Below are 16228 nucleotides of genomic sequence, written 5' to 3'. Positions count from 1 at the left end.
TGGCTTTTTGTGAAAATGCCAAACCTCAATCATTGGCATTAAATTGGCAGATGATAAATAGCAGTTGGTTCTGTAAGTCAGACAATGTGCTTTCACTCTGCCATAGTCCCTACCACTACCTACTCTCGATTTCATGCTGGGCTTAATTCACTTACCCATGCTTCTTCCCTGGATCCCATAAGCTTTTGACTTATGGAACTGTGTTTTAACTGGATGCCTCAATTCTGACATGTATAAAAGTTGGTTTACTCCAATTCTCCCTTTGGCTTCTGGCAGAGCCCCTATTAGAATACAGCTCTCAACTACTCGTCCCTCTTCTGTGTTTAAGTTTGTACAAAAGAGGCAACTGGATCAAGCTCCCTTTGAAGTACACTAGATATTTTACAGGGAATATTTACTAGAGAGTATCATAAAGTTCATCGGAAATTTCCATTACCTCATAATTCCATTTTTCACACTTTGTTTTAAATGTTTTGTTAGGGGCTCATACAACTCTTATCATAATCCATACATCCATCAGTTGTGTAAGGCACATCTGTACATTCACCGCCCTCATCAAGTGGAGAGCAGATGCTTTCCCAAACCCTTTGAAGGTCCTTTGAGGAATTCATTCTCTTGTTTCCTCATTGCAACCCAATAGCTAGCAGAGGAAGGACTGGAATAAGATTAAAAACAATGGGGAATATACAACAGGGGTGAGGGGAAAACCAAAATTAAAAATAATAGTTGTTTCGAATTGTTATGTGCCATACCCAGTTTTTAATTCTTTATACATATTTATTTTTTTTTAAAATCAAAAAAAGTTTTTATTCTTCCTAGCCACCTTATTATAAAATGACTACTTTTCAGATGAAGAAATTGAGGGACAAAGAGATTAAGCATCTCGCCTATGGTCACACAGTTACTTAATGGTGGAGAGAGGATTCTGTCACACAGACACACACACACACACACACACACACACACACACACACACACACACACTGCTTTTGTTCTGTGCCATTGCTATTTCTTTTGCCTTTCCCTTCGCACTTAACTATTGTCAAGAATATCGATGTGAATTTTCCACTTGGGTTCTCACTACTTACATCTTGCTAGATACCATGCAGTGGCCATCATCACCCGTTTACCCCCAGTGCAGGCTTACTCTTTCCCCCCATTATTCCCATTTCATGGGTTTAAAAATAATAATACTGAACGATGGCTGCCCTGCTCCGCAAAGATCCTTTCACAATCAGGCCTCTCTATCACTTTCTTGATTCACAAGACGTTCCTGCCACTCTTACTTGCCCCTGACAGCTACGCCAGTTGATGAAAGTTAAGGGACTTATTTATGAGCTTGTACAGGCATAGCCCTAATGGACTTAATGGCTTAAAAGGATCTTTCTTTTTCCTTTAACTTATCATGATATTAATTAGACCACGGATAATGTCTTAATTCCATATAAAGTGGACAGGCTGATTGATAGATAGATTTCAGCTTCTGCTAGATTAAAGATTTTGGATAACATTGCCAAGTTCATGAATTTAGATGATACATTTGTATTAAGTGACCTAACAGCTGGTGTTCTCCAAATAATCTAGGGGTATGTGCTTATAATATTGATTATACATCTGATTTCCCAGGAGCGGTGGGAAATGGCATTAATCAATGTAGAGTTTAATAAACTCATTGGGAGAAGGGTTATGTTTTCATTATTTAAAAATTCAGCAAAGACAGCTGTAGCTGACTTTTACAGGCACTAATCCAAATGGATCATCTGGCAAAGACAGGAAATTATTCCTTGTATTTTACAACTAATATGCCAATTTATTAATCTTCAAGTCCACATAAATCCCAGTAAGCTCAGCTTCAATGAAGAACTGATTTGGAGAATGACACCTCATGAATGTTGTATTTTAATTTGAACTGTCTTGCTTCCATTTTCAGAGGGATAATTGCATACCGCTTTCTGAAAATGAGGATAGGCTTTGTTTATTAATAACAATAAAATCAGCACACTTTTGACATTCAAAGCAAAATGTTAAAAAATTATAATCAGGAAGGTTGAAGTGTGTGACAAATAAAGCATTCAACCTATTATTGATCTATATTTAATTTTTTTCCTTTAAGGGGCATTTAGATACCCAAGTTCTTTCCCTTTACAAAGGCATAGCAACGAAAAAATGGATGGAAAACTGATATAAGACTGACTATTAGGTAATTATCAGAGTATGAACGTTAAAGTTGATTTGAATTTTTATCTTGAAAAAAAAAGCACTGTTTATTCTGACCTATTCTAATATCACTTATATTGGGCTTTCTTGTTCTTTCAAAATAATAGAACTGTTCCTAAGTTGATCATATGGTACAGGGTTATGCCATATTTAAGAGGTCTGCAGTTAAATCAGGATTCAAATGCCTGCAGTTCTTCTTTGGTTTAAAGGGTATAGATATTCAATGTAAGTGCGAGGAACATGGAAATCCTGGCAGGCAACTCTCTCTCCTTCCAGGTTTATATCAGAGGCTGCTTGCCATTGACAAAGAAATTCACAGCTATTTCTGTTGTGGAAACATTTGCTCAAAACTGTGAGCAGAAGAACCACTTGGAGCACTTTCTCTAGTACTGCGGGACAGCAGTCCAGCTGAGAGGGCCAAAGTCTAAATCATGCGATTTAACTGCAAGATCAAGTGCAATGCAGTGAATTATTCAATATGTCTCTCCTAGCAATAGTCTTTGCAACTCCTGCCAAAGAACTTGGTGGAGCCATGTAGGTTGGGGATATTTCCTCTTTTCCTGATCTGGTGGATCTGTTAAAAAAAAAGTTGGGGAAGATGATGATATGGTTATATATTCAGTTATGAGTGATTTTTTTTAAACAAGATTAATTGTGATGATAAATATGTGTGACTGTAAAGTTGAGATTGGCCAATGTTGCCTTCATGTGGGGTATAAAATGATGAACCATCTCAAAAACATGGTGTGGAATTTCATGACCATCAAGAAAGAAGAGACAAGAGTGCAATGTGTCTTTGGGTCCTAAGATCCTGGCATATTGAACCTCCTAGATACTGAGACAGAACGCTGTGACACCAGAGAAGCAACCAAGGAATGACAGCAGCAGGACCCAGAGCGAGAGCATGAAGCCGAGGAGTAGGCTTCCCGCCCATGGTACAACTCAAGCTCAGTGCCTTTGGGCGGAGGGTTTGTTGTGGAATGCCTCCAGATACTTAATGGTGGGAGCAAGCTTTGCTGACTCAGGAAGCTACAGAAGGGAACTTTTGAGCTGAGCCTTGTAGAAGAGTGGTGTGCCCTTGGGCATTTGTTGACAGTACAAAAAGGCCATTGAAACATTTGCTTCAGCAGGACAGAGGTGACGAGCTGAGGGGCTCTTGGGATAAGGCATGCTGCACCAAAATAATGGTATTTTGAGCATTTCTCATCCGGAAGTGTAACATGCTAACTCCCCTAACAAACTCCACTATTATGAGTATTGTCTGCATAGAACATAGGGTGATGATAGTGGACCAACATATCAACAGGAAATTAGAGTGCCGTGGGAGACACGGTAAGTGTAAGATTTGATAGAGAAGGTTGTAGGGCTCGAGACATATCTGACATCTGTCTCACAGGAATCGACCTTGTGCTGATGTTAAGTTTGTGAACTCACAAACTCACATGCTGTCCCGTGCTCTTGCAACACCAAACATCCATGTGTATAATGAATAATTTAGGATGCATTCAAAGTTTCTTGGACCATAAATTTGGATCACATGTCAATATGTTTTCTTTGGAAGGAAAACAAAGGGGGCGGTTTCTGGGGCCTACTCATCAACTTTTATGGGAACATGCTGTGGCTGTGACCACCAACCATCATAGATGTCCCACTGGAAAGTAGGTGGAGGACAGGAATTCTGTGGCTGCGTCTGATGCGCTCTAGCACATGTCCTTCTTGATGTGGGGTGAGCTGCGGGAGGGCGGTCTCTCTTCCACAGTGGCCTGGGCATGCTCCTACCGTTCTGCTCCGAGAAGGAAGAACTCTGCCATCAGCATGCAATGAAGAGCAGTCTCTTTTCTCGTGTTCTTTAATGTAGCTTAGAACATGGAGAACTTTTGAAATGATAAATAGGTAGATAGTTTAAGGGAAAAACACAGAGCGCAAACTTTTCTAATGGAGGAGTACATCCTTGTATTATGATAAAAGGTAGTCTGTGAATCTATTTGAACAGTCACCAAGAGAGAGGAAAGGCATCTACACCAGGGTGAGTACAATTTTATGTTTGCTACAGCCTTTGACGCTTTAAAAAATGGCTCAATTTGTGAAATTGCCGCTCCTGTCCAGGTCAAGGGATTCGCTAAGAAACTAAAAAGAGAACTGATCCATTATTCCTCACTCTTCTAAAAGACTTGTTCAAAAATATATTTTAACCCGTAGAATAACTCGAGTCTCGGCTGGCACGGTAGTGAAGCACTCAAATGTTAACGGAAAGCCTGGTGGTTGAATTCACATGCTGTACCACAGGAGAAAGACCTGGCGGTAGACCTGGCGGTGTGCTCACAAACTTTAAAGCCTGGAGAATCCTACGGGTCAGGTCTCCTCTGACTCGCTGGCTTACTGAGTCTGAAATCATCTTGATGACACCTCCCTGCAAGAGTCGAATGAATTAAAAGTACTTCGTTGTAGACATATCAGATCATCCGATATCTTCCTTCTAGATCTGCATTTCTGCGTTTCCCCCGTGTTGGAAGGCAAGGCTGACCACGGAACAAACCATCGGCATGGGAACCCCACTTCTGTTGCCTCCAGGAAAAGATTCTGCTTTTCCGTTGTGCTGCTTTTCTTGTTTGACACAATTGAACAATTCTGGGGCTTTTGTCAGATTTATCCAGAAAGTTCCAATATAGTAAACTTCTGCAAGGTTTCTCTCATGCGTAAGTCTACTGAGATAAATGAAGGACTGCTATCAGATATGGAATCACAACAACCTATGTGTCTTTGAAAGAGAATATGCATGTTTCTGATCTAGCTTGCAAGCTAAATCTCCAAAGGCAAGCTGTTTCAAGTTGAAGGAAGCACAGTGTAAAAAGCCACAATGGCTGCTATATTTACTTGGAAAGCAAGGGGTAATAAGAAATCACAAAGCTGAATTTCTTAAAGGCAGTGTTGGTGCTACCATACAAAGCATGCTCACAAGCTTCCACAATTCATCTGATATGACCTTTGGGGTGATGTACTTGAGAATTAGTTTGAAGCAATTTTAAAGCAACAAAAATAGGCACTTCCTGAATAAAACATGTACTTTAAACTTTTAAAGTAATAAATAATACAAAATATTAGTATACACCATCCTAGCAAGGCAGTGTAATCATACATCACTTAAAATCCGCAGCCTGTTCTTCGAAATAGGACATTGTGTGATTCGGTAGCTGTGCAAACATGCCTAAATCATGAGCAAGAACATTCACTAATTTTCTACCTCTGTGTTGTTCCACCTGTTTTGTTTCATTTCCAGATTGATGCTTCTCCGTAGTCTCTGGCTGCTGTTATCATTAGCACTGGTCTGGCTGTGTTTGGGAGCCGTGATGCACTTAACAGTATTATTTTTGGATGAAAATTAAATAGAGAGACAATAATACAACACTCCAAAGATACATGATATACAAGAGATTGGGTGCTGCTGACTACAGGTGGAAGCATGCACTGTTTTGTTCACATTAAAATTATAAAAGAAAACTCAGTACAGTATACTCATGAACTAGTGGCACAGGCATTTAATAGGGTATTACATACAGACTGTACCATTGTATGCTTCCCAGCGGAACTGATCTGTACAAAAAGGTGTAACATACATGTGTTTGTGGGAAGCTGTTGCATTCTCTATGTCCTGTTACTCCTGTTGCGTTCTATTCTCCAACTAGGATTTCTGGACTTTATTATGCGTCTGCAGACACATATGAGGTTGGACTGGCATGCGTTTTCTTCTTTGGAGTCATCCAATCTTGGACTCAAAACTGCTATATTAATTAGGAGTGTGTACTGAGTATGCAATTTAATCTCTCTGAGCTTCAGTTTCCTTTAGGGTAGAATGAGGCTTGAGATTCCTATATCATCGTTGATGATGAGAATTAAATTTAATACTGTAAGTAGCATGGCTTAGTGGCTTGAGAACATCTCATAAACTTGAGGTGCTAAGCTTGCGGTGTTTAAGTGAAATGCTTACAACTCCTATTCACTCGTTGTTTTCCACATTGCTGCCTTTATTTTGTACAATGGACTTTACAAAAAAACACGATGGTTCAAAAACCGCTCTGTACTGAAATGAAGTACGGGGGTGTTTTTTGAATACCCAAATGACCTTGTTTTTTCCCCCATGAATCAGTTCACAGTAGCAAAGAGATTAATACTTATCTTGAGCTTATCAATTCTCATCTATAGGCAGTAAGGAAGCATAAGGGTTAGTTTAAATAACAATGGTTATCAGAAGCCGAAACAAGTACTGACTTGGTGAAATATTTGGGGAAAGTGAAGTATTTATGTTGCTTGCAGGGGTGACTGAAATCCTACTCTGAATAGGAGAAACCACAGTGGGAAAACTAACTTTAAAGGAGCAGTTCCGTCACGTTTCTTCTCACTTGGGAAACTGAACTTTTGTATTAGAACTTAAAAGAGCCTAGTGTTTTGAGGTAGGATGCTGGGTTTGTATTCCCTTATTGACCGCAATAAGTATCCCTAGTGGTTCGGTGGGTTAAGCATTGGCCTCCTAGCTGCAAGGTGGGGCCACCAGTGTCTCTACGAGGGAATGAGATAGCATTCTGCCCCATATAGTCTAGCAATTACTAGCCCAACTCTTAATGCACTATGCCATTGAAGATACAGGTGCTATAGCAAAGTGTGGATAAGAAGTCAGCTGGCTATCAGAAAGCATTGTGTCTAGGGCCCAAAAAGCCTGTCTTAAAACAAGTAGCCAACTAAGCGAGGGGTCAGTTAAGTCCACATGAACTTAACCAGGGTGCCCCAAAGACTGCAATGAATACAATGCAATACAGGGACAGGGAGGAGTATTGGAACTTAAATTCTGAGCACCCAGGTTGAAGAAGGCAATGGATGACAGTGAAAGCCCCAAGTCCACGCAGCGGTTCTCAACCTTCCTAATGACGTGACCCTGTAACACAGTTCCTCATGTGGTGGTGATGCCCAACCACAAAATCATTTTCATTGCTACTTCATGACTGTCATTTTGCTACTGTTATCAATCAGGCGAACCCTGTGAAAGGGTCGTTTGAACCCCCAAAGGGGTCACGACCCACAGGTTGAGAACAGCTGACTTATAAGATCCCTATACGGACTTCCCTCTGACCAGAGAGCACGGATGTGAATAGGTTTGCTAGCAGATAGCACGCACTGGAAGATGGATTAATGCAGATATAGTTAGGATAAAATTAAACACTTTGTTAGTCTTCTCTTTTGATTCATTTTAAATTTGTGCCAGTTTTATTTTTTCTGCTTTCTTTTGAATTGAGGTTTTTTTCCTCAGTTTTATTTTTTAATTGCTGTTAGGGCTTTAACAGGTTTTTCTTTGTGTGAAATGCAGGATAGGTAAATCTATAGAGACAGCAACTGGAAGATTAATAGTTTCTTAGGGTCATGGCAGCAGAATTGGGGGGAAATGAAGAACTAATAATAATGAGTACAAAAGTGAAACAAAAAGTTCTGAAATTGATTGTGATAATGATTGCAAAACTCTTTTTATTATGGTTAAGTCACAAATTGTCTGATATGTGAATTATATGTCAATAAAACTGCTAAAATAAATAGAAAAATATGTACAGTCTTGGCAGCCATCTGGATCCGTTTTGCTCTTTGTGATAGGCCCAGGAAGAATTAGGGTCAACTTGATAGCAGTGGGTTTATTGACCATAATCAAGAGCAAATTACAGATTTCAACCTTATCAATCTGTTGTTGACGGGTGCTGTTAAGCCAATTTCTACCCATATGGATACCGTGGGACAGAATAAGTGTCGTGTAGTTTTTAAGGCTGGATCTTTACGGGAGGAAAATACCACATCATTCTCCTGCAGAGAAGTAGGTGAGGGGGTGGGGGCTGAACACTTAACCCATAGTGGCAACTTAAGTTCTTTACTACTCTGATATACACACACACACACACACACACACACAGAGCCTAGTCAGTGCCGACTACCTAATTGTTTTAGCTTGAGGATGAAATGACATAATGTTTTTAAAGGTAGAATTCTATAGGAAAATCAGGGACGTAATGGTTAGACCGACCTGGGTTTGATGGTTAACTATAAGCTGCATCACTTGAGCAAGTTCCATAAATTTTCTGTACCTCAATCTCTCCCGCTGCACATTAAAATAATAGTAATGCCGAGTTGACAAAAGAGAATGAGGATTTAATGATATGTATGACAAGCTTCCAAAAGAAAGCCCTATCTGATACTTTTTATAAGCATCTCGATGCTTTGTGCACGGGGTAAGAAATAATATTTGTTGGTTCCATCATTATAATCTTTAAATTTAGTTCACATAGTATTTAAATGTATTGGGTTGATATAAAATTACCTAAATTTCAAATCAAAGAGGTTTTGATCAATGCCTGCCTGGAGAACAGCGTGAACCGCAAGCATTTCTAATAGGGTCAACATCATGGAAAGATGTTAATCACAGACGGTCAGGGAGTGGAGAACATAAATCAACATATATCAATGTTTTGCTTCTTTTTAATAAGACCAAAATCTTGGAAAACATATTCAAATTAAAGTAGTGAATTTTATCTTCTATTGGGGCCTATCTTGGTTTCTCAAGTTATGTACAATAATCTGTCAACACTCATATAACAAATAAAATATGAAAACATCGAATAGATACAAGAGGGGTATAGAAACTGACCTCCTTCAGCTGAGCAGATGACCACAATTTGACTAAAAGGACCGTCCCCTTTGTTGTTATAGACGCCAACCTTCACTTCAAAGGGGGTCAGGGGAGGAACGCTTTCATCTCGATAAATGAACTTGGATGCTTCCGAAGAGGTCACCATTTTTTCCTTCCAGCCCCGTGTCCCATTGGGTCTGAAAGCCACGATATAGCCAAAGCCTTCCCCATTCTGAAACTCCTCAGATACTGGCTGGAGAAGAAAAGCAATTTGTTATCAACACAATGGCATTCAGGGAAAAACAAAACGAAACCCAAAACCCAATAACTTCAAATTCTTAAACTTTTTTTTCTTATAAAACCAGAAAACAGACTTTCCTACATTGGTACTATTTTGGAAATCAACAAGCAACTCACGTTGGCAGTCTTCGGGAGCCTAAAAGCTTTGAAGGTACAAGATGAAATATTCCATAAGATCCGTTGGCATTTAAGAGGGTTATCAAGAGTTCTGAAACTCTTGAAGTGAAACCATTTTGCTCCAATTAGTCATGTATGTGAAATGAAGGCCGTGGGACCCCACACTAGACTCTCCCGCAGTGAGCAAACTGTCACATGGTCCGGTGGTGGAGAGAAATCTTGTCACCGCGAGCACTCTGACGAGTGCTTTGCACAGCAAACATGAGCTGCTAAGAGGGGGCCATTTCTCCTTGCTTCTTACCTTAGAAATTTTAACATCGTTTTGTGCTTTCCTAAGAGAAGGAACACAAATTGGCTGTGGTATTTGCTCTAGAAATCTTTGCATTATATATTTTGTATGTTTAAAATTCAGTGCCAACCCAGGGTGGGTTTACATGGAAATTGCTAAGATTTTGATCTGAGATTGAAAATGACTAGAAAAATAGCAACAGCACCACTGAGCGTAAATATGTGGATTAAATACTGAGGGCACCTAAGAGAGGAGAAATCAGATCTTATCCCAGAAAGAAGGGACTGCGACTGAACAGTTAGTCAGGAATTCACAAAGATGAGTGCCTACCTAGCACAGCCCTTAACTTCTCTTACTAAGCAATTATTTGAGGAAGAAGTGTGCACTGTGTGGAGGCAGGTAGACAAAGATCATTATATCAACGCTTACATCAAAGCCAAAGAAAGACACCCCACGCCCCAACCTCCAGCCTACTGCCATTGCGTTGATTCTGACTCATCGTGAGCCTATAGGGCAGAACAGAATTTCTCCCTGGCATTTGTGAGACTGTAAATCTTTCTTGAGCAGACAACCTCATTTTTCTCCCACTCTGTGGCTGCTGGGTTTGCACTACTGACTTTGAGTTTAGTAGTCCAGGGCATAAGCCACTATACCATCAGGACTCCTTATCAAAGGTTATAGAGAAGGGCAATTATATTTGATAAGAACTGATCTCAGTGAAGCTCGGGCATTATTATTAAGTTAATATTTTTACAGATATGAAAAATAACAATAAAACTAAGGCATGAAGTTTTACTGAAGAAGAAGGTAGGTGGGTGGCAGAAGAACCAGGCAGAGGATGTGATGACGGAAGATTTCTTACTGGGAAACATTCCCCCCCCCTAAATATTTGATCACTTTGCTTGGAGATGGTCAGGGATATTTTCATTTTTCTCAAAGTTCTTTTTTTTCCCTGTGAGTGACATTCAAACAACACAGCAAGCACATAACAAAGCAAATCAGCTGCATTGGGCTGATTCTTGCTGACCCCGGAAAGGTCAGAGTAAAACTCTGGTCTGCAGTGTATTCACGGGGTGATTTGGGAGCTAGATTGGCAAGTTTGTCTTCGGAGGTGTCTGGGGGGGGGTGGGCTGGAACATTTAGAGTAGACCTTTCAGTTAGCAGTTCAACACTTGCACAACCAGGGACTTCTGTGAGCTCCATGCGTGTTGTAGCTGAAAGTTCCGTTATTTAAACACAAAGGTCTCTTTACGGCAAATGCCTGTATGCCTCGTACTCCTCTTCCACGCTCTTTTCCCTTGACAGAAGAAATGCCAGAGACCAAAGGGTGAAATGACTGAAAGTTTGCAACTTTTGTATGCACAGTCTCAATTCGACTGCTTATTAGGCAAGGGACTTAAACTGGCCGAAGTTCTGCAGTTTTTAAAATGAGTCACCTTTCTTTGAGATTGTCCAGGATTTTACCTGCCATGCAAAATCCAAACTTCTCTACAGGGGTTTCTTGCTGGAATCTTTATGGAAGCAGATCTCCAGTGGGTGATTCAACTGTCCAACCTCTAGGTTAGTAACTCAATACCAACGAGTTGATGCCGACACATAGTGACCCTCTAGGATAGGAAAACTGCCCCTGAGGGTTTCTGAGACTGTAACTCCTCACAGGAGTAGAAAGCCTCTTCTTTCTCCCGAGGAGTAGCTGGTGGCTTCAAACTGCTAACCTGTGGTTTACAGCCCAATATACAACCACCATGCTACCAGGGCTCCTCGCTAGGTTAAGTGCAAACTGTTGGAGCTACCCAGGGTCCTCTCCCTTTCAGAGGTGGCTAATTCTTAGTCTACAAATAAGTCAAGAATGTTATTTAATCAGGAAACATTCAAATCGCAAATTAAGACAAACAAACACATGAGGTAGTCTGTGAGAGGACATGTTTTAATTATTGAAAGTTAATTCTGACCAGGCAGCAAATGTTAGACTTAAAGAAAAGTCTACTGGGACTACGATGGAAATGGAAAAGGCTGATTTGATAATACTCATCTCAGGGCAGTCTGCTCAGAGTGTTTCGGAACCTCATTGAGACAGAAATGATCTGGCCACTCTGTCGCAGGTACAGAGGGTCTATGTGTAGCCCACGCTCTCAGAGTTCAACAATATTTGATGTCCAATATAGGCTTTCTTACCTCCCAGGCAATGACTAACTCGTGCCTTCTTCCACTTCTTCCGCTTACATTGGTGGGTGCTGTCTTTGGAACTGGGGACAGAAATCAGTCAGAAATAAGGAGGATGCATCCATACGTTGTTTGATTGCCCATACAATAAGAACATATCATGACCCTGCTCGGCTTGGGTAAAACCCAATCAAAAGTTCGTTTGCAATTAGAGTCATTGCATTAACTGTGTAAACAAAGAGACTTATTGTTGTAAGAGAGCCCTTGCTCTCTGTGTGGGCCATGTGACCATGTTCCTTTCATGGCCCTGCACACACCCCGAGATGCGGTCTGTTGTAAATGCTCTACGGTAGCAATTTCTATGTTATAAGAAGTGCTATACTTATGGACATTTAGTACTGGTCGGCGAAATTTTATCCTTCAAATTGCTTCATAAGTATTTGAGCATTTGATGGATCCCAGGCTTGTGGGGCCCCAGACAAGTTCACAGGGTGCTGCTCACATTTCTGCTGCACCCGAATTTGCAGATTGCTCAAGTTTGCAGAAATCTTCCCAATAGTTCCATGCAGTGAAAGCCTACTTAAATGAAAAAATTCGCCCCCCCAAAAAAGTGTCAAAAATGAATCTCTCTACAGACTTCAAAATATATATGCACCCGGTGAATTTTTTTCAAATGAATAACTATTAAAAGAATAAATGTGTCAAAGGAATAAATTTCCCCTTCATTGCATCCAACCGCAGAATCTGCAGTTGAAAGGGAACATTTTTAAATGAAGAAAACTATTAAAAGAAATCACTTTCCAGGCTATGAGCCTGCATTAGCAATCTAACACTTCAACGTTGCTTTTATACCCCAGCATATAGTTTTTAAACGATATTGATATACTCATAAACAACACATTCACTCTGATATATTACCTACTTGGATGAAAAGTTATTAATTACTGGTTGGTATTCACCGAGCATTTCAGATACCAGAAAAACTGATTTAAGTATTGTCACAAAAGAGAGAGAAAAGCATCCACTTGGGAGAGAAAGAAAACGAAACTTCTATTGGCTCTATCGCAATCCAGAAAGCCTCACTTCCATTAGACTGATTCTGACTCACCAGCGTCCAACGGTCAGTGTCCTTGGTCACTTTCCACGTCAATATGAGTTCTTTCCTTGCTCACGCATGTGTAGAAGAATTAACACAGGGATGGCTACCTGTCTCCCAATTACAGTCTTACGCATAAGTCATCCTGAGTCAGAATCTACTCAATTTCTATCTATCTATCTATCTATCTATCTATCTATCTATCTATCTATCTATCTATCTATCTATCTATATTTCTTTCCTCAATCAAAAAGGTACAGAATTTACCTGTGGGAAAATGGTGGTCGTTTACTGAGTTATTTTTATTAGTGTCTTGCTTATTGCCACTTAACTTATAACAACATGTGGCAGACGGGGTGCTTTGCTAACGTGTCTGATTACCACTGTACACTGTCAGTGCTTGTTGCTGGGTGGCACTGAGTCGGTTCTGATGCACAGTGACCCTATGTACAAGCCATTGCCCATGGGCACCCGCCTGACAATTGTTATGCTTGAGCCCATTGTTGCATCCACCAAACAAACCCAGATCCTGAAGGGTGTTCCCTCCTTCACCGAAACTGTCCTTCATCCACCATAATGTCCTTTCCCAGGGATGATCTCTCCTAATAACATGTCCAAAGACCTGAGACAAAGTCTCTGGATCCTCACTTCTAAGGAGCATTCTGGCTATCCATCTTCCAGAACTGATCATTCGTATGCAATCTATGGTACTGACAAGATTCACCAACATCATCGCTCAAAGGCATCAGTTCTTCTACAGTATACCTTCTTCATTTTCCAGCATTTGCATGAATATGAAGTGATTGTAAAAACCATGGCTTAGAACCAGGGCACCTTATATATATATTTATTTATTTTTAATGAATAAATCTTTTTATTGGGGCTCATACAACTCTTATCACAATCCATACATGCATCAGTTGAGCAAAGAACCCTTATATATTCGTTGCACTCGTCATTCTCAAAATTCGCCTTCTACTTGGGTTCCTGGAATCAGCTCGGTTTCCTTTTTTTAACCCTCCCCCTCCCTCCCACTCCCCCCTTCCCCCTGGTCCCTTAATAGTTTATAAATAATTATTTTATCTTATCTTACACTGCCCGGCGTCTCCCCTCACCCACCTCCCCATTGCCCATCTCCCAGAGAGGAGTTTACCATAGATCTCCAAGATAGGTTCTCCCTTTCTACAGCCCCTTCCCTCCTGGTGTCGCCACTCCCACCACTGGTGTTGAGGGGTTCGTCCGTCCTAGATTCACTGTGTTTCCAGATCCCTACTGCACCGCTGTGCATCCTCTGGTATAACCAGGTCCGCTAGGTAGAATTGGGGTCATGATAAATGGGAGGGAAGGAAGCTTTCAGGAACTACAGGAAGGTTTTGAGTTTCATTGTTGCTACACTGAACCCTGAGTGACTCATCTCCTCCCCACTACCCCTCTGCAAGGGATGTCCAGCTGTCTACAGATGGACATTGGGTCCCGATCACGCACTCCCCTCATTCACAGTGATGTGATTCCCACCACCCTCCCCCACCCACCCACCTTTGTTGTTGGAGACCTGGTCTCCTCTGCCCTTCACGATCACCCATGTTGGTGTGCTGCTTCCGTGTGGGCTTTGTTGCTTCTGAGCTAGATGGTCCCTTGTTTTCTTTCAAGCCTCGTGTTCCTTTCTTTAGTATCATTGGTTCTTGATCAACTGTTTTTAATCGGATTGGAAATTGAACAATTTCTTGGTACAGTGACTGTACGTTTACATTCCTTACCTCTTCCTTGGATGCTTTTTGCGACTTGCCGTGTTTTTCCCACGTTGCTGTTATTATCGGGCGCTGTTGAGCTGTTTCCTACTCCTAGTGAGCCTGTGTGGAACAGAACACGGACTGCCTGGTCTTGTGCCATGCTCACCATTATTCGGTTGGAGCTCACTCTTGTTGTGTTAATACATCTTATCAGAGGTTTCTTCTTTTTTCTGTCTCCTCCTGCCCTGCTACTTCACCAAGCATTATGACCTTTCTGAGGGATTAGTCTCTTCTGACAACATGTTCAAAGTATGTGAGATGGAGTCTCATTTGCTTGTTCCTAAGGGCTTTCTGGTTGTATTTCTTCCAGTAAGGATCTGTTTGTTCTTTTAGCAGTCCACAAAGATACTTTCAATATTTGTCCCAGTAATCCAAGTGCATCAATACTGCTATGGAAACTCCAGGCAAATGAAAACAAACAAGCAAACAAACCCAAACTAAACCCCAACACATTGCCCTGTTCTATGATATTCCCATGAATGGTTGTAGATTGAACTATTGTGATCCAAGGGTTCTCATTCGCTGATTAGTTTGGAAGTAGATTCCTAGGTCTTTCCTCCAAGTTCATTTTACTCTTGAAGCTCTGCTGAAATCTATTCAGTAGGATAGCAATATGCAAGCCTTCACAGACAGGTGTTATCTGAGCTTGAGGTACCTAAGCAAACTAAAAAACAAACCTACTGCCACAGAGTCAATTCTGACGTGGTAGTTACATAATCTCCTATCAACTTGCAAAGGGGTGGAGTTTAGCCTGTCAATCAGGCCATAGCCAATGAGGCTTCTGTGTGGGCCTGGCCTTCTCCTGAGGTTTCTGAGAACTTCTCGGTGCCTCCTAGGAGGTAGGAGACCCTCTCTGCTTGTCTTCTTGGTGACAAGCCACATGGAGCTACACTGATGTAGCCAGAGTCCTGGAACTGGAGGAGTCACATAGAGACCTACACCAGAGCTCAGATGTTTCCACAGCCACTGGATCTACTAGACTTTCCACCCACTGGCCTGTTATCATCCTGCACTCAGCATCATTGCATGTTTTGAGTTGATTCTTAAGAGGAATTTAAACATTGATAATGGGCATGTAGGCTAATATTGAACTTATTAACTTGATCTGAACTGGTCTGGGATGTTTTCTTAATGTACAATTACTCTTTATATAAAACTCTTTGTTATACACATATGAATATCTATGAATTTGTTTCTCTAGTCTACCTGGACTGAAACACTGACTCATAGTGACCCTATACAGCAGAGTAGAACTTCCCCTTGTGAGTTTACTGGACCGTAAGTTCTTCTGGGACGAAAGAGCCCAATTTTCCTCCTGCAGAATAGCTGGTGGTTTCAACTATTGACCTTGTGGTTAGCAGCCCCACTCATAACTCCTATGCCACCCGGGTTCCCTGCACTTGAGGTACATTGGGCAGAAATTGAAGCTAGGTTTCCCAAATGGAAGATGAGAATGCTGCCTCGGAATCAGTAATGTTATACACATAGCTTACCCCCACCCACTATCCTTCACAAATAACATATAAATAACATGAAAGTCAATAGCCACCACAAGCAAATAATGCATCTATTACATTGGGATAGCTAAGTTCATAGCC

At 41.0% G+C, this 16228-nt stretch overlaps 1 protein-coding gene across 1 annotated transcript in view; it reads right to left on the bottom strand.

Annotated features, from left to right (window-relative positions):
• The window catches only part of CNTN5 (contactin 5), a 557068-nt gene that overhangs the window by 59243 nt on the left and 481597 nt on the right, over window positions 1-16228 (bottom strand). The window contains exons 18-19 of the mRNA XM_075547810.1: window positions 11757-11827; window positions 8894-9128 (exon numbers count right to left, since the gene is read on the bottom strand). Of these exons, the coding sequence (XP_075403925.1) occupies window positions 8894-9128; window positions 11757-11827 (306 nt within the window). The remainder of the gene's footprint in view (window positions 1-8893; window positions 9129-11756; window positions 11828-16228) is intronic.

The sequence above is a fragment of the Tenrec ecaudatus genome, chromosome 4 (assembly GCF_050624435.1).
Source record: "Tenrec ecaudatus isolate mTenEca1 chromosome 4, mTenEca1.hap1, whole genome shotgun sequence".
Lineage (NCBI taxonomy): Eukaryota > Metazoa > Chordata > Mammalia > Afrosoricida > Tenrecidae > Tenrec > Tenrec ecaudatus.
Note: the sequence above shows the minus strand (reverse complement) of the source record. Positions and strands in the feature narration are given on the sequence as shown.